This window comes from Coregonus lavaretus (genome assembly GCF_964263955.1).
Source record: "Coregonus lavaretus genome assembly, chromosome: 36".
In the NCBI taxonomy this organism is placed as follows: domain Eukaryota; kingdom Metazoa; phylum Chordata; class Actinopteri; order Salmoniformes; family Salmonidae; genus Coregonus; species Coregonus lavaretus.
This window is the reverse complement of record NC_140023.1, coordinates 30,009,629-30,027,033: the sequence shown is the minus strand read 5'-3', so window position 1 is coordinate 30,027,033 and position 17,405 is coordinate 30,009,629. Positions and strand designations below refer to the sequence as shown.

Genomic DNA, 17,405 nt, shown 5'->3' with positions numbered 1-17,405 from the left:
AGTATGAGGGAGAAGGGGATACAGGAAATTAGTTTAAAGAGTATATTGAGTAGAACTTAATTAGATATAGTCTCAAATATGTTATATTTTTTAAGAGGAACAGGGCTGGCAGGTAAGATTTAGTTTCTCCCTGTTTCTGGCCCACACTCCAGTACAGTAGGTGGCGGTAATGCACCATAACGTTGGCTGCCAACCGCGGATAAACCCCACCTAAGAAGAAGATACCGGATAGCACTGACCGTCTACTATTTGCTCATGCTCTAAATCAATTTCCGGTTCCTTTCCTCCAGCGCCAACTGCTGCGTGGTTTTGTTAAGCACACACACTTGTATTTAGCAGCTGTTTTGTACGAGATTTAACATATCCTAACATCATGTCGTACCCAGCCGAAGAAACCGAAGAAGTACGTAGCTAGCTAAGTACCTATTTTATTTTCAACAGTTTATCTAGGGATCATAGTGTGGTCCAACACGGGAACGTAACGCTAGGTAACGTTAGCGACATAACGTTAGCTAGCTAAATTAGCTAGCTAGGCAGTTGATTTTATGCTGTTTTGTTCGGATACTCACATCACTTTTGCCTTTCGTGTGCGAAGTAGTGTTTGTTATGAATTAACTTTACATAACCAACTAGCTATCCAGTTGGCGAAAACCGAACCAGAATCTGGGTTTACAGGAGACGTATTCTGACCTACTAACGTTACAAACCCAGATTATGGTTAAGCGAAAACCACCTATTTTACCTTGGCGGCTAAAGAAGTACCGTTAGTTAACGTTAGCTAGCGCATAATGGTGAAGTGATGCTTTTTTGTCTGCTTGGCTTCTGAGTGATTATGATATCAGAAAATATTTGCTGTTATCACAAATTCAGTAGCTTGCAGAAGAATAATAGCAGAAACGTTTCCCCATCATTAGTTATTTAGCTAACTGTAGCTCAGCTGGTAGAGCACGGCGCTTGTAACGCCAAGGTAGTGGGTTCGATCCCCGGGACCACCCATACACAAAAATGTATGCACGCATGACTGTAAGTCGCTTTGGATAAAAGCTTCTGCTAAATGGCATATTATTATTATTATTATCTGTTTTAGATAGACACCGGCTTCACCAACTAGGATTTGGACTGTTGTTGATGACAGATCGCTAGCTAAAGAGGAAGACCTCAATATATGTCATGTTGACCATCATTTACATCCTTCTCAATCTCTCCACAGTATGACCCTTATTCCTACACAAATGACGATTATCTCCATACTGGTGAGTGTGTAGTTTCATCTAGATATTTAAGTGCATAAACTTGAAACTTAAATGTCAGGCATGTGTTTGGTGTGTAATCACTATATTCCCTCCCTCCCTTTGTCACAGTTGTACCACAAAGTAGACACCATAAAAATATAATCACGTCAATGATTCTATTTCTATGGTAGACACTTACTGCACACTATCCCACCATTACCACTTCAGTGCAACACTATTCCTCAAGAACGGCAGTACCTCACCCATCCTCAATCTTCTTACAGGTGACCCTAAAGCCGACCTGGCCTACGAGCGCCAGTACGAGCAGCAGACCTACCACGTCATCCCAGAGGTGATCAAAAACTTCCTGCAGTACTTCCACAAGACCATCTCGGACCTCATCGACCAGAAGGTGTACGAGCTGCAGGCCAACCGTGTGTCGAGTGAGAGCATCGAGCAGAAGATTTATGAAATTCAAGATGTCTACGAGAACAGGTACCCCCCCACACACACACACACACACTCTTTTCTGTAGTTATATCTTAACATTAAAACATGTTTTCATCTTACACATTCTCCTCTCTCCTCAGCTGGAACAAACTGACTGACCGCTTCTTCAAGACGTCTCCCTGGCCAGAGGCTGAGGCCATCGCTTCCCTCGTCGGAAACGGTGAGTGTGTCAGTGTACTGCTGTTTTCCTCCAGTTTGGGCACAAGCCTGTTCAGATGATAGTGGTAGTAGTATAAAATAACATTATTATCCCTCCGGGGTAAATTGGTTTTTCAGCAGAATCATATCCAAAAACAACAAAAGACATCACACAAGAAATAGGACACAATATACGCAGCATAACATGTACCACACATTGATTGCACATAGTTGTGAGAGTGAGAAATGTGCAAGGTATTATAGTGTAAATTGCTAGGTAGTGTGGAGTGCAGTAGTAACATATCTGTTTCAAAAAAGTTATGGCAGCAGGAGTGAATGAATGACTTTCTTTATTTGTTGTTTTGCAACGGTGGGCAGAGAAACGTGGACCTAATGGTAGGAGTTTAAACTGTAAACAGGATATCTAGTGTCCTTTAGGGGGTTCTCTGCTTTTTCAGAGCCCTTTGCTTATAGAGTGGCAACCATGTGGTTCACAAACTAGTTTGCCTCCTCTGTTCTTGTTGTTGCTCTTCTCCATTTTTAAATGATGAAGTGGGAAGAAAGCAGATAATCTTGTGTCGTTAATAATTCAGATGCTGTGTTCCTGATCCTGTATAAGGAGTTGTACTACAGACACATCTATGCCAAAGTCAGCGTGAGTATCTATCCATCCTGCCACAGAACCATTGTTTAATCCCGATCAGCTTTAAAATGGAAATCTGACATCACCTTTTTTTTTTTTTTTTTTTTTTTTTCACCTGTCCAGGATGGATTCAAGCCAATGGAGGCATAATGCACAGGCAATAATAATGTCACTGCTTAGTGGAGTTTTTACTTAAATAATGCTATTTTGTATTATTTTACCATCAGGGAGGACCTACTCTCGACCAAAGATTTGAGTCTTACTACAATTACTGCAACCTCTTCAACTACATTCTAAGTAAGTCTGAGTACTAAAGATCTGTTGCCTTAATATATTTTCATATATATGTTGCCTTTGGACTTTTTCTATGTCTCACTAATCAGGTATATATTGTGTTGTATACAGATGCAGATGGACCTGCCCCCCTGGAGCTGCCCAACCAGTGGCTCTGGGACATTATTGATGAGTTCATTTATCAGGTAAATGAACATAGTTTGATATGTCGCTTGTGTATTTTTGTTTTTCAGCTTCAAAATGTAATTTTCTGACCATTTCTTCATCATACTATATGGCATTCATTTGGTACCCCTCTGTCTTCAAGGTGCTAAGGCACATGGACTTGTGACTACATTAAAATAAGAAGTAAACAAGTTCCCTCTTGTTCCCCTAACCAGTTCCAGTCGTTCAGCCAGTATCGCTGCAAGACAGCCAAGAAGTCTGAGGAGGAGATTGAGTTCCTTAGGAACAACCCCAAGATCTGGAACGTCCACAGTGTTCTGAACGTGCTCCACTCGCTGGTGGACAAAAGCAACATCAACCGCCAGCTGGAGGTCTATACCAGTGGAGGTAAAGAAAGATGATACAGCTGTAGATGCATTGAATCTGTATTGATATGTTGCATATCGTTATAACGATATATAATTTGTAGTAATATATTATGACATATCATTGCAACGATATGTCATTTGTAGTGAAATATTGTTAAAACGATATATAATTTGTATCAATATATTGTTAAAAATCATTACAACAATATATCTTTAATACAGACAGCGCATTATCCTACACCACAGATTACCCTCAAATTCTTGTCAGTGATCAACACTGAATGGTTGAGGAAGTCCATGGTTCGTGTGCGACAGCTCTAACGGGTTGCGCGTTGTTGCAGGCGATCCAGAGAGTGTGGCTGGGGAGTATGGCCGTCACTCCCTGTATAAGATGCTGGGATACTTCAGCCTGGTGGGGCTGCTGAGGCTGCACTCTCTGTTGGGGGACTACTACCAGGCCATCAAAGTTCTGGAGAACATCGAGCTCAACAAGAAGGTACACTTGCCACTGTGTAGTAAGACTGTCTGTGTATATACAGTACAGCTGAAGACTTGTATCTATCTCTATATCTATCCCCAAATGCCCGCTCTGATATTTACAGACCTACAAATTAAGGAGAGTGCATTTGAACTGTTGAGACCCCTCTTATCTATATTTGTACTCCATATAACACTCATTCCATATTTATCTCCAATTTATTCCTTATTTTTTGTAACCCAGTCACCTTCCTTTACTTTCTTTAATCTCTCTTACAGAGTATGTACTCTCGTGTGCCCGAGTGCCAGATCACCACCTACTACTATGTGGGCTTTGCCTACCTGATGATGAGGAGGTACCAGGACGCCATCCGTGTGTTCGCCAACATCCTCCTCTACATCCAGAGGACCAGGAACATGTTCCAGAGGTCCACCTACAAATATGAGATGGTCAGTGGCCAGTGTTTCCCCTATATGCATTTAGTAGCAGCGCAACGCTGCTGTTAAATCGTGGCCGTCGAATCCCAAAAAACTATGTAATCATTAGAAATACAAAAAATAAATCGTATCGGTAACCGTTTCCAGTGTAAACTTAAACGACTAAAACCAGATATGCTAAAAGTGGGCAAAGCTGTCATCAAGGCAAAGGGTGGCTACTTTGAAGAATCACAAATATAAAAATATATTTTGATTTGTTTAACACTTTTTTGGTTACTACATGATTCCATATGTGTTATTTCATAGTTTTGATGTCTTCACTATTATTCTACAATGTAGAAAATAGTAAAAATAAAGAAAAACCCTTGAATGAGTAGGTGTGTACAAACTTTTGACTGGTATGTATATGTATTAATTTTTATTATCTTTGAGAACCAACAATCACCAAATTAAAAGTTAGACAGTCAGGGGGAATTAAAAATTCCAAAAACAATAAATTTAGCAGTATAGATTTTATGTTTGAGCAAAATAACACATTAGCCATGGCAAAATGCATAGAATTGCAGGAAATTGACTTTAAAACTGCAACATTTTCTCTCAGCTGCATGGCAAAATGTGTAGAATTGCAGGAAATTGGCTTAAAAATGCAATAATTTCTCTACACTGCCAAGATGGGGTTCTGTAAAATGTTTACTGAAATTCAGGCGCGCCGACGGGCCGACCGCGCCCCCTGCAACGCCCACCACCTAAGCCCCTTTTTTATCCAGAAAAAACCCTGTAATTGGCCTACAGCGAACACCATAGGCCACTGTAGACACAGAACTCAATAGCTATTTTAATATGAACATTTTATGGGTTGCATTTGATCCATTGCTTTTACTGGTAGGTCACTAATAGGCTGAAATAGCCTCAGTAGCCTACTTTGCCACTGTCTAAAACTGCAACTTGAAGCGAACACAGCCTCGGTGTTCAATGTAAACGCATGCAGGAAGTTGCACAGAATGCTCACAATGTTCAATTTCCGCTCACAAGAGTTTAAATTTGCTCAGTGCCCCAAACATTTTGGGGGAACATTGGTCAGTGGGCCTAACCTGTAATAACTATGGATAGCTAGATTACTAATTGTTATGATTGACATCTCCCTCTCAGAGCTGGGTCATGATCATAAGGGCACATCATGGAAAAGTAGTCAAATGAACACGACCCTGGTGATCGGTTGAGTCACTTCTTCCTGCTCCTCCAGATCAACAAGCAGAACGAGCAGATGCACGGGCTGCTGGCCATCGCCCTGACCATGTACCCCATGCGCATCGACGAGAGCATCCACACCCAGCTCAGGGAGAAGTACGGAGACAAAATGCTTCGCATGCAGAAGGGGTGAGCAAGAGAGAAAGACGCTGGGGACAGAGACCGTTATAGGCCCAATCCCAAATCAACCCCTAGACCCTACTTGGAGATCTGACACGATTTGAATGTTCTAAGCCAGTGGTTCCCAACCGTTGTGCTGCGGCACACTGGTGTGCCTTGAGGAACTCTCAGGTGTGCGGCGAAAGTTGGGAACCACAGGTCTAAGCAATATGGTGAAACTTCCACCTGGCTTATCAGAGGGCAAGGTAGAGCTATAACCATATTGCTTACACCTGTAAGGGTCTAGGGTTTGATTTTGAATTTGGCCATAGTTAGTGTTTGAGACCTGACTGACATGACTGTGCGTCCGTCCCCCACCCACCAGAGACCTGCAGGTGTTTGAGGAGCTCTTCAGCTTCGCCTGTCCCAAGTTCCTGTCCCCGGTGGTGCCCAACTACGACAACGTGCACCCCAACTACCACAAGGAGCCCTTCCAGCAGCAGCTCAAGGTGTTCGCCGAGGAGGTGCAGCAACAGGCCCAGCTCTCCACCATCCGCAGGTAATGCGCTATCTTTGTGAGAGTCGGATGAGCTGCTACACTCATATCTCTGTTAGGGGCCATGATGTTGATTAGGGTTGACTTTAGTAGGGTACACTGTAGCAACAAAAAAAAAAGTGTCTTATTGGACAGATAAAATAAGATTAGCTTTAATGTCCCCAAAGGGAATTTGTATTGGAAATTCAAGTTCAGGACCTCCCTGTTTCTAAATGTTTCTCCCTGCTGAACACGACCCAGCTCTCTAGCATTGCTCTCTAACATGCTTCCTTGGTTCCCTCCCTCTAAACTCTCCCTGCTCCATCTCTCTCCGGTCCAGTTTCCTGAAGCTCTACACCACCATGCCCGTGGCCAAGCTGGCAGGCTTCCTTGACATGACAGAGCAGGAGTTCCGCATCCAGCTGCTGGTCTTCAAACACAAGATGAAGAATCTGGTGTGGACCAGCGGCATCTCTGCCTTGGACGGAGAGTTCCAGTCCGCCTCTGAGGTCGACTTCTACATCGACAAGGTGTGTGTGTGAGAGACGTGTCGTTACAGAGACTACTCGCGTCATTTTAGATACTGTTTAATGTAGTAACTATTGAATTAACTCTTTAGAAATAATGTAGTGAAGTAACCGGTTATGTGCCTGCAGGATATGATCCACATCGCAGACACCAAGGTAGCCCGCCGCTATGGAGACTTCTTCATCAGACAGATCCACAAGTTTGAGGAGGTGAGAAATGCTACATTTTCAAATGACTTTACAGCAGTATTTTCATGTAGCAACAGTCTTTGTTTACCTTTGTCGTAGTATTTCTGTTACATTGCAGACATTTGCTTCTGTATTTTTTTATTTTTTATAAACCTTCCCTATCAGAGAATAGAAAACTTAAAGGCTCCTTTATGCTATTAGATTTGGTTTAACTTAAGATACGTTTCTACTTCTGTGTGTTATTCGCCATGCAGTTGAACAGAACGCTGAAGAAGATGGCTATGAGTGGAGCCAGCACCACTGCCGCCACCACCACAACCACCCGGGCCACATGAGTCAGAACTCTGACTTACAACCTCTACATGTGGCCTACCTGGCTCTATCTATTCCATGGCTCTCTTGGATCCACCAAGAGAACAATCAATAATGCTTTTTTTGAAAACAAAAGATGAAGTGGTGTTTTGTTGGGGTGCACATTGAGTCATCGTGCAAATATCTATTATCAAACAGGTTGTACTGTGATTATAGTACTTTTTGCAAATAGTACTGTAGTTAAATCAGAACCACTAGATGGCAACATTTAGCTACCATGTCCAACGTATACATTACTCTTTACCGTAAAAGCACCATCAGTTATAGGACTTCAGAGTTTTGTATTATAATGTATGTTATTAGGTGAACTACTGATATTAGATAACAAATGTCAACTATAAAATGTCATCCAATATCATGAGCTGTGTATTGAGAAATTGTCAGCCTTCATGTATTTACAGACACTAAATTATTCTGCCGCTCTGTCGTTCGCTACATACCGTACTTTAGTCTGAGACTGCCATCATCGAAGTCGTTTGTGGTGACGAGGGGCCTTGTACAAAACAAAGTCATCAGCGATTGGATCATCACTAACCAATCAGAGGATCAAAGCCAATGACGAATTTTCAACCCGCTTCTTTACCCACGTGTTCTGGCTCTGGCCCAACCCATCGGTTTCTGGACCAATCAGATGGCCCTGAATGTGTTTGCATTCGGTGAAGGGTCAGGGAAGTACTCAGATCCAGACTTGTGGAGAAGAAACTATCGTCTGTGGGTGTGGCGTAGAGTTTGGCCGGAGCAAGGAGTCTGGGTAGTCAGGTCAACTTCATCAAGATAGTCAGTGACCGCTCAATCAGTAGACACATCAGCATAGTGTGTAGTTTTACAGTAGAATTAGTTACCAGCTCCTCCTCAGTGTCCTGCCTCTGTGCTTCAATAAATAGTGAGAGGAATTGGCTACACACTCCTATCAACCCACTGACCCCGAGGCGGAGGCAGTTGCATATTTATTTTTTTATCACAGATCATCCACCAACAACATTTCTCAACACGTTTCTCAGGGCTGGTGAGAATAAAGACAAATTAAAACGTTCAAAATTGGAGTATAAAAATAAATCATGCTAAACACTCAGGTTGGGAAACAGTTGCTACACAAAAGGAAAACAGACAAATGTCTCCAAAGTACAATGTAGTACACATATTCCAAACATCCATTTTGGCTTTACCCATTTTGGTAAAGCAGCATTTTTTTCTTCCAAAATATTTTCTCGAAGGGCCATATTTTTTTAATTTATTTTTTTACCATGAACTCTGGTGGCAGTGTCAAGTATTTTTTGTGGGGCAGCATGCCCTCTTATGTTACCCACTATTTTTCATTTTTTTTTTATATACTCCCACCCTTACCCCTCCTAGCAATCCAAGGGCTGAAGAATCGGGGTATAGTGCGATTGAAATTTAAAGGCATTGTTTCAGCATTCTCGGAGACTGCATTCACGGTAAACACTACATATATCGGCTCAATCGGAAATTACCTTTATATTTCAATCTTGCTATACCACAGATCTTCAGTGCTACGGATTGACTATCCCGAATATGAGGCATTGTTCCACTCTTACTCAGTCCCAATTATTATTTTCATTGTCATATTGCTCATGTAACTTGAGAAGTGAAGAACTGTATTGAATGCGCTCGCTGTGGCTCTGTCTATAAGTCTTCTCTTTTTATTATGGGTTCATCCAGTCCTAGAGCTGCTCTGCTGGGCCACTAGCCTGGCATGCGAAACGGATTTCACTGTTACAGTGGCGAGCTCAGCGTTCAGTCTGGTTTAACCAGGCTACTGGCCACTATAGCAGAGTGGGTTTATTTATTAACCCCCTGCATACTGAAATGGTCTCTTGTGCGAATATCCAGACAAAGCCTCCTCTTCAGAACGTTCTTCATCTGTGCTCCTCAATGATGACATCATTAAACATAGAAGTCCTTCTGTAGTCAAATATCATGACCTATGTCTGTTGGTGTCCAGTTAGGTCTCTAAATTCAGGATACCCAAGATTCCCCATTCATTGGGAGATAGAACAGAAGTCCTCTCAACTCAAATAATGTCCTTATCGATCTTCCCTTCCTCACCCAATCAGTGCTCATCCCTTACCTCTTTTACAGTAAATATTTTTTTTACATGACATAGAAATGTAACTATTTTCTACAGTCCATTTGGTGGCCGTTCGCTGGTCTGTGGCTTTTTTTGTGTGTGAGAGTGTGTGCAACCTAGGACGTAACTCCAGAAGGACACTGTGTACTTCTGTCTGACAGTGTGGTGGGACAGTCACATGACAAGGTCTAGGCTGTTATTGGACAGATCTGTCCTTATAAAAACCAGTCTTGGCCTCTCTCCACCTTGATCTTAGAATGACTGTAGGAGACCAAATGGTGTCCTGCAAGAGATGTCCCAGACAAGCTGGCCATAGTGTCCTCTTTATCACCATGTTTAATCTTAGTAGTCTTTCAATTTGGTCTGCAATTCTATGTTCCAGGTCTTCGATTGACACGTAGGCCTTTGCATTTGGTCCACCATCAGACATTAAACCAAATTAAAATCCATCTTTGAAAGGATCCCTCACACATGCCATCCATGGCTCACAAAGATCTTCACTGGCATTTGAAGTTCCCAGACTGCACACACTCCACCTCCTCCAACCCCTGGCCCTCTACCCACTTTCCCCAATCTCCCATGGCTGTATCCTGGTCAGTGTCTGACCTTCAGTTTTTGAGGGGAGGATAGGGGAGGAGGCAGGGGGACAGCAGTAGGACACTCCACTCAGTCGTGGCTCTTCTCAGACCAGCGAGGCCTCGGCTAGTCATAACTCTGTGATCTCCAGCTGACTCTCGGTCAGCGTGTCGGTATCCTTGTTGCGGTGCAGCGGTGTGGACTTGGCAGACTCGGTACGGGTGTTGCGCTCGGCGTACAGCCCGCCGTTGGTGACGTTCAGCGCCTCTGTGGAGCGTGCCAGGGCCCGCTGGTCATCCTCGGGCAGGCTGTTGAGGTCAGAGGTTAGGAGTGTGCCCGTGCTGCTGTGGACACCGTCGGGCCCCCTCATCTCAACGGGGAGCTTGTGTTTGAAGTGCAGCGTGCCCCAGCTGTCACCCATGCGCTCATCCTCGTCATCATCCAGGTCACTCTGGATCAGCTGGGAGAGGAATGAAGGGACATGAATGGATTTGGGGATAGGAGAAACATTTACCAAAGCAGTTGGCACCAATTGTCTCATCGAAAGTAAATAACATTGACATTCAGATGCAATATTGTGAAAAGGAGTGCAGCAGTCAGAAATGTGCCTGAAAGGAATTCTGAGGAGAAAAACAGCAGGTAGTTAGCACTAGCAGTGAGTTGCAACATCCTATCGAGCAGTAGCGTGGGCTGGCAGTGGCCTACAGGAGTTATGCAAGCAGAGTGAGAGGCAGTGAGAAGGGGAAGCGCCAGTGGAGGAAACAGAGTAGTGAGAGCGCACCCTCCATTAGCGGGGAACAGTACAGCACACAGCAGCAGGATTGGACCTGTTTTTTCTCATGTTCCACCTCTGTGACTGACGATTGGTCGCATTGGCTGGTCGACATGGTAACCACTCTGGCTGCAAATAGCTTTTTGAGCCTCGGGTAGTTGTCCAGAACCCCACTGAGCAGTGAGCCCTGATAGGACAGCAGTTAGGGTAAGTCACAGTCAATCAAAATGTACCATCCCAATATGTTTTAGAAAGCTGCACAGAACCTAAAAACCAATGGTTTAATATTAGTCCCCAACAAGAATGTGTGGAGTCTGCCACCTGAGGGGACACCTGTGTGTGTTCCTCACCTTAATGGGCCCCTCCCTCATGATCTGGCCCAGCTTGGCGACGTTGTCGTACTCCTGGATGGCTGCCCTCAGGTAGCGCTCATCCCCAGGCTTGGCCTGGGGCTCGCGGCCAAACGTTCCCTGCAGGGTGTAATGCAAACAAACACACACACACACACACTTTAGTTAAAGACTAACGCCTGGCTTCGAACATCACTGGGGATAGGAGAGACACAGAGATCCAGAGCTGACTTTGGTCGGGATTCAATCAAATGCGTACTGCACTACCGACAATGCACGCAATTTCCATGATTGCAGAGATCGCATTCACGGTAAATGCTGCAGATGTCGGCTCAAGCATGAATGACCTTTTAAAGTCAAGTGCAGTGCGCTTGTCAACAGTGTGCCTTTGATTGAATCCCGGCCTGTGGGTCACTCGGAGGGCAAAGCCATGATGGCAAATTAGAGCTCATGTAAACCTGAGAGATTGTGGTTTCATCTTCCCTAGGGTGTTAGTAGCACAATACTGTAGCACAATCCTGTGTAGTGTGGTGTTCTGTGTGCTGTATAGTGGATATTCACAAGCCCCATGGTTGGGCACAGTACTTACTAACAAAGATAACTCGCTGTACTCATAGAAATTCATAAAGTTGGATAAATGAATATAAACATAGATGGCTGTACTCATAGAAATACATGAACATACGTAGATAGCTGTACTCACGTGAGTGCGAGCAGGACTGTTCCACAGGTCAGTGATCTCACTGAGGTTCTCCGGCAGGTCGTCTTCGTGCTCTGCCTGGGCAGCTAGCTCCAGGTTCCGACAGAACGGGTCCAGCCAAACAGGGTTGGCCCTGAGTGTCAACAACACAGTCTTAGCTATAACCACACACAGCTAACACTTCACCAGTCTTAGAAACTGTATACACAACTGTCAAACATTTAAGATCAGCACTACATGCATCTGTGAGCCTGCAAAAGGAATACGCCGCCACAGACATATCAACGACATGAGTGAAGTGCAACAAAGTAGGTTTTTAAACGTTTTAAAGATTTCTAAAATGCATTCACTCTGTAATCTAGATTGTCTCACCCCTCAAATGAGTATATATTGGTGTTGGGCATATCCAGGATGTCCATGAGACCTTGGTTCCCTGGAAGACAGACAGGTGAATTCTGAATCACACACACACACACACACAGTGCTAATAGTTTGCCACTTTCTGCTGTTAGGCTTGCAGGGACTGTCCACTCGGTGCTGTCTCTCACCTGTGGATCCTGCTACAATGGCTTTCAGCTTCCTCTTGTGTCTGTAGCGCAGAAAAACACACAGACAGGTGAGACGATCAACATGTTGACATAGCCAAGTCAAATTAGTGTCTCCTATCATAGCCAGTGTGAAGTAACACCATTACAAATTCCATTGAAATAAAAAATAAAAAGTAATTGACAATTGAGATGAACTGAAAGAACAATCATTACTTTGATACATAAGAGCATATTGTAAAATGAAGTGGTTTAGTATGAGTATGATTATTGGATTGTATAAATTAAAGTGGATTGGTATGCTATGTTTGTCAACTACAGCTCTTACACTGTGCGATAGTACCAGTTCGTGAAGATGAACAACATGGCCGCCAAGAAGAGCAACACAGCTAGGATAATGATGGCCATCTGTAGCGTTGTGAGGTCATCAGGTGCTCTCCTGCTGACGGCAGGCTGGACGTCCAGGATGTTGTAATTCCTGAACAGGTTCCTCAGCTGTTCCTTGTTCTCATCAATCATCTGAATCACCCTGTCAATCACAAGGCCAGGGAAGGAGAGACAATGGGCTTAGCACAGAGAGGAGTAGCCTTATACAGCATGATTTTAGTGTAGTAACAATGTAATGACATAGAAATATAATTACTAGAAGGGACAAAGCCCCCTCAGACCACTGCAATTTGACCGTAAAATTAATGGGTACACTAAATATGGGAATGGGGAATGTCCGTTCTAGTAATTATATTTCTATAGGTAATAACATGATAATAAACTATACTGCCAGGTAGCAACTGACTTTTCCACATCCAGGATGCGGTTGGTCTGCTTGTTGACCACGTGTATGAGCACGTCTGTCTGGGCAAAGTTCACTCTGCCTTTCTTGTCCACGTGGAACTGAGCAGAAACCGAGGAGGAGATGACAAAGGGGGTTAGTGGGACATACACATTTCATACGTAATTGTATACACCCATCCCCCACCTACCTGCACATCGTCCGTGTTGACTATGGCTCTGGTGATGTTGGATAGCAGGTTGATAAACTCTTCTTGGAACTGTCGTACCCGCTCGGGTACCTCGTTGATGATGATCTTCACCCGCTGGTCGTCCCGCAGGATGTAGATGCCCACCATGGCGATGTCACTGTGGCCCGCCAGGTCCCGTGCCAATACCTCCACCATGAAGTAGCCCGGGTCGTAGGCCGTGAACAGGTCAAAGGTACGGATGATCCCATCTATCTCTCCTAAGGGTTATCAACAGGTTCAACGCCAATTCCATTGTGATTCACAGTTATCAATGGGGTTGAGGCCCATTCCTTTTCAATTCAGTCAATTTACAGTAGTAAATTCATTATCTGAATTTAAATGAAATTGATCCCAACCGTTGTTATAAAGGACTAATAAATCAAATCAAATTTTATTGGCCACATGCGCCGAATACAACAGGTGCAGACATTACAGTGAAATGCATACTTACAGCCCTTAACCAACAGTGCATTTATTTTTTATAAAAAAGTAAAATAAAACAACAACAAAAAAGAGTTGAGAAAAAAAGAGCTGAAGTAAAATAAAATAACAGTAGGGAGGCTATATATACAGGGGGGTACCGGTGCAGAGTCAATGTGCGGGGGCACCGGCTAGTTGAAGTAATATGTACATGTGGGTAGAGTTAAAGTGACTATGCATAAATAATTAACAGAGTAGCAGCGTAAAAAGATGGGGTGGGGGTGGGGGGGCAGTGCAAATAGTCCAGGTAGCCATGATTAGCTGTTCAGGAGTCTTATGGCTTGGGGGTAGAAGCTGTTGAGAAGTCTTTTGGACCTAGACTTGGCACTCCGGTACCGCTTGCTGTGCGGTAGCAGAGAGAACAGTCTATGACTAGGGTGGCTGGAGTCTTTGACAATTTTGAGGGCCTTCCTCTGACACCGCCTGGTATAGAGGTCCTGGATGGCAGGAAGCTTGGCCCCAGTGATGTACTGGGCCGTAAGGAGACTTTTGAAGGGAGAGAGGGTTATCAACATGGTTGGGGCCAATTCCATTTAATTTCTGACAATATTTTTACCTTAATTGAAATGGAATTGATCCCAACCTTAGTTATCAATGAGCATAGTAGGGGCCAATTCTATTTCAATTCAATGAATTGCCTCAATTGTGAATTGAAATGGAATTGATCCCGACATTGGTTATCAAGGATTAACAAGGGATACTACACAAACACAGAGGAGATAATAGTCATGCTAGGCAAGTAGGCAGTGACTGACCTATGGTGAAGACGTTTCCTATGTCCTCAGAGTCATTGGACTGGAGTTGAATGTAGCGGATGGACAGGACATGGTACAGCACCAGGCTGTTGTTCCCTACGTCGTTGTCTATGGCCTGTACCCGGATCAGATCTGAACCCACTTTGGCATCAGCAGCCACACCTAAAAAGAGAAAGAGAGGGGGAAGGGGGGGGGGGACACAAAGAGAGAGAATGAGAGAGAGAGAGAGTTAACTGGTTAGTGAGAGCAGCACAATATAATCAATTCACACACATAGACACACAAACCCCTACCCCAGTTTATGTACAGTACCTGCAGTGTACTCCAGCTTGGTGAAGCGTGGTGGCTGGTCGTTGATGTCCTCCAGGTAGATTCTGATCTCCTGCAGAGTGGGGTCATGGCTGGGGTCAAGGGCGCTACCCCGGGCTGACCTCTGATCCCTGGGAGGGACCCAATTCCTGTGGCTGGATGCCTTGACGATGATGGAGTACACTGAGATGTCCTCACGGTCCAGATCCTTCTTCACCTTCAGTATGCCCTCTGGGTTCAGGCCAAAGTTCCCCTCAGTATCTCCCCCTAAAGGGCAGGGGTGGAAATCAGTGTTACATCCATTCATAGAAGGGACAGCAACAGGCAGCAACCAAAAAGGTATTTCATTGTTCATTGCATTGTCCGGTATCAAATCAAATCAAATTTTATTTGTCACATGAGCCGAATACAACAGGTGTAGACCTTACAGTGAAATGCTTACTTACAAGCCCTTAACCAACAACGCAGTTTTCAGAAAAATAAGTGTTAAGGAAAAAACAGATGGGTAAAAAAATAAAAATAATAATTAAAGAGCAGGATTAAAATAACAGTAGCGAGTCTATATACAGAGGATACCGGTACCGAGTCAATGTGCAGGAGCACAGGTTATTCGAGGTAATAGAGGTAATATGTACATGTAGGTAGAGTTAAAGTGACTATGCATAGATAATAACAGAGAGTACCAGCAGCATAAAAGGGGTGGACAATGCAAATAGTCCAGGTAGCCATTTGATTAGCTGTTCAGGAGTCTTATGGCTTGGGGGTAGAAGCTGTTAAGAAGCCTTTTGGACCTAGACTTGGCGCTCCGGTACCGCTTGCCGTGCGGTAGCTGAGAGAACAGTCTATGACTAGGGTGGCTGGAATCTTTGACAATGTTTAGGGCCTTCCTCTGATACTGCCTGGTATAGAGGTCCTGGATGGCAGGAAGCTTGGCCCCAGTGTTGTACTGGGCCAAACGCACTACCCTCTGTAGTGCCTTCCGGTCGGAAGCCGAGCAGTTGCCGTACCAGGCAGTGATGCAACCAGTCAGGATGCTCTCGATGGTGCAGCTGTATAACTTTTTGAAGATCTGAGGACCCATGCCAAATCTTTTCAGTCTCCTGAGGGGGAATAGGCTTTGTCGTGCCCTCTTCACAACTGTCTTGGTGTGTTTGGACCATGATAGTTTGTTGGTGATGTGGACACCAAGGAACTTGAAGCTCTCAACTTGATATTTATATTGTATACATTTACATTTTAGGCATTTAGCATTTAACTTGCTCCACTACAGCCCCGTCGAAGAGAATGGGGGCATGCTCGGTCCTCCTTTTCCTGTAGTCCACAATCATCTCCTTTTTCTTGATCACGTTGAGGGAGAGCTTGTTATCCTGGCACCACACGGGCCAGATCTCTGACCTCCTCCCTATAGGCTGTCTCGTCGTTGTCGGTGATCAGGCCTACCACTGTTGTGTCATCGGCAAACTTAATGATGGTGTTGGAGTCATGCCTGGCCATGCAGTCATGGGTGAACAGGGAGTACAGGAGGGGACTGAGCACGCACCCCTGAGGGGTCCCCGTGTTGAGGATCAGCGTGGCAGATGTGTTGTTACCTACCCTTACCACCTGGGGGCGGCCCGTCAGGAAGTCCAGGATCCAGTTGCAGAGGGAGGTGTTTAGTCCCAGGGTCATTAGCTTAGTGATGAGCTTTGAGGGCACTATGGTGTTACGCTGAGCTGTAGTCAATGAACAGCATTCTCACGTATGGCTGAATCAGTGTGTGTGTGTGCTTGTGTGCCTGTATGTGTGTGTGTCTGTGTGTGTCTATGTGTGTCTGTGGTGTTGTGTTGTCCTCTCGACAGACCTGCTATGAAGTAGTAGACTACAGCGTTCGAGCCTTCGTCTGCGTCCACAGCTCCTGTCACATTACCAACTACTGTCCCTGGAGTAGAGTGCTCTGCCACAGACAGAGTCTGGTACGGCAGGCTGCCTTGCTGAGAGTGAGCCAGACAGACAGACAGGCACGCACGCACACACACACACACACACACACACACACACACACACACACACACAGATACATGAGCCAGACGTAAGACAAAATCGTCACACATGAAACAGACACATTACCCCCATTTATACCTGGTTCTAACATGCATCCTTTGTCCTGATCTTGTCCACATTCAGATTGTGCCCACATTTTCAGACAAGTATAGACGATTAAAAGACGTATTGTGATCTGATTGTGACCAGATCTTCCTGACCACCTCCGGAGGTAGTCAGGCACACATTGTGTCATGATATGTTACAAGTGTAGATGGATCTGGACAGTGAAACCATTTACAGTGCCTTTAGAAAGTATTCATACCCCCTTGACTTATTCCACATTTTGTTGTGTTACAGCCTGAATTCAAAATGGACTAAATAGATATAAATATCTAATTTACATAAGTATTCACAACCCTGAGTCAATACTTTGTAGAAGCACCTTTGGCAGCGAGTATTTCTGGGTAAGTCTCTAAGAGCTTTCCACACCTGGATTGTGCAACATTTGCCCATTATTCTTTTGAAAATTCTTCAAGCTCTGTCAAATTAGTTG

At 44.3% G+C, this 17,405-nt stretch overlaps 2 protein-coding genes across 2 annotated transcripts in view; one reads left to right on the top strand and one right to left on the bottom strand.

The window, feature by feature from the left end:
* The first annotated feature begins 274 nt into the window (after nucleotides 1-274).
* On the top strand, nucleotides 275-7,593 carry eif3s6ip (eukaryotic translation initiation factor 3, subunit 6 interacting protein). Its single transcript, XM_084153097.1, has 15 exons — nucleotides 275-403; nucleotides 1,211-1,253; nucleotides 1,517-1,727; nucleotides 1,823-1,902; nucleotides 2,474-2,535; nucleotides 2,751-2,820; nucleotides 2,929-3,002; nucleotides 3,198-3,369; nucleotides 3,692-3,846; nucleotides 4,107-4,277; nucleotides 5,509-5,642; nucleotides 5,998-6,171; nucleotides 6,488-6,677; nucleotides 6,804-6,884; nucleotides 7,118-7,593. The coding sequence occupies exons 1-15, from the start codon at nucleotides 374-376 to the stop codon at nucleotides 7,196-7,198; spliced, it is 1,728 nt and encodes a 575-aa protein (XP_084009223.1). The 5' UTR covers nucleotides 275-373; the 3' UTR covers nucleotides 7,199-7,593.
* A 2,437-nt stretch (nucleotides 7,594-10,030) lies between these two features.
* The window catches only part of cdh23 (cadherin-related 23), a gene marked incomplete at both ends in the record, with an annotated part of 695,931 nt that continues 688,556 nt past the window's right edge, over nucleotides 10,031-17,405 (bottom strand). Inside the window, 12 exons of the mRNA XM_084153635.1 lie at nucleotides 10,031-10,360; nucleotides 10,749-10,859; nucleotides 11,023-11,142; nucleotides 11,726-11,855; nucleotides 12,095-12,155; nucleotides 12,271-12,311; nucleotides 12,596-12,796; nucleotides 13,061-13,158; nucleotides 13,248-13,504; nucleotides 14,522-14,683; nucleotides 14,834-15,097; nucleotides 16,671-16,800. Coding sequence (XP_084009761.1) covers nucleotides 10,031-10,360; nucleotides 10,749-10,859; nucleotides 11,023-11,142; nucleotides 11,726-11,855; nucleotides 12,095-12,155; nucleotides 12,271-12,311; nucleotides 12,596-12,796; nucleotides 13,061-13,158; nucleotides 13,248-13,504; nucleotides 14,522-14,683; nucleotides 14,834-15,097; nucleotides 16,671-16,800 — 1,905 coding nt within the window. The remainder of the gene's footprint in view (nucleotides 10,361-10,748; nucleotides 10,860-11,022; nucleotides 11,143-11,725; nucleotides 11,856-12,094; nucleotides 12,156-12,270; nucleotides 12,312-12,595; nucleotides 12,797-13,060; nucleotides 13,159-13,247; nucleotides 13,505-14,521; nucleotides 14,684-14,833; nucleotides 15,098-16,670; nucleotides 16,801-17,405) is intronic.

What these genes read in the sequence shown, in the direction of transcription:
- eif3s6ip (XM_084153097.1), top strand. Translation starts at nt 374, where the DNA reads ATGTCGTACCCAGCCGAAGAAACCGAAGAA. An exon ending in CGCTTCCCTCGTCGGAAACG is followed by an intron (nt 1,903 to 2,473) that starts GTGAGTGTGTCA and finishes TTAATAATTCAG; the next exon opens with ATGCTGTGTTCCTGATCCTG. An exon ending in GGAGGTCTATACCAGTGGAG is followed by an intron (nt 3,370 to 3,691) that starts GTAAAGAAAGAT and finishes GCGTTGTTGCAG; the next exon opens with GCGATCCAGAGAGTGTGGCT.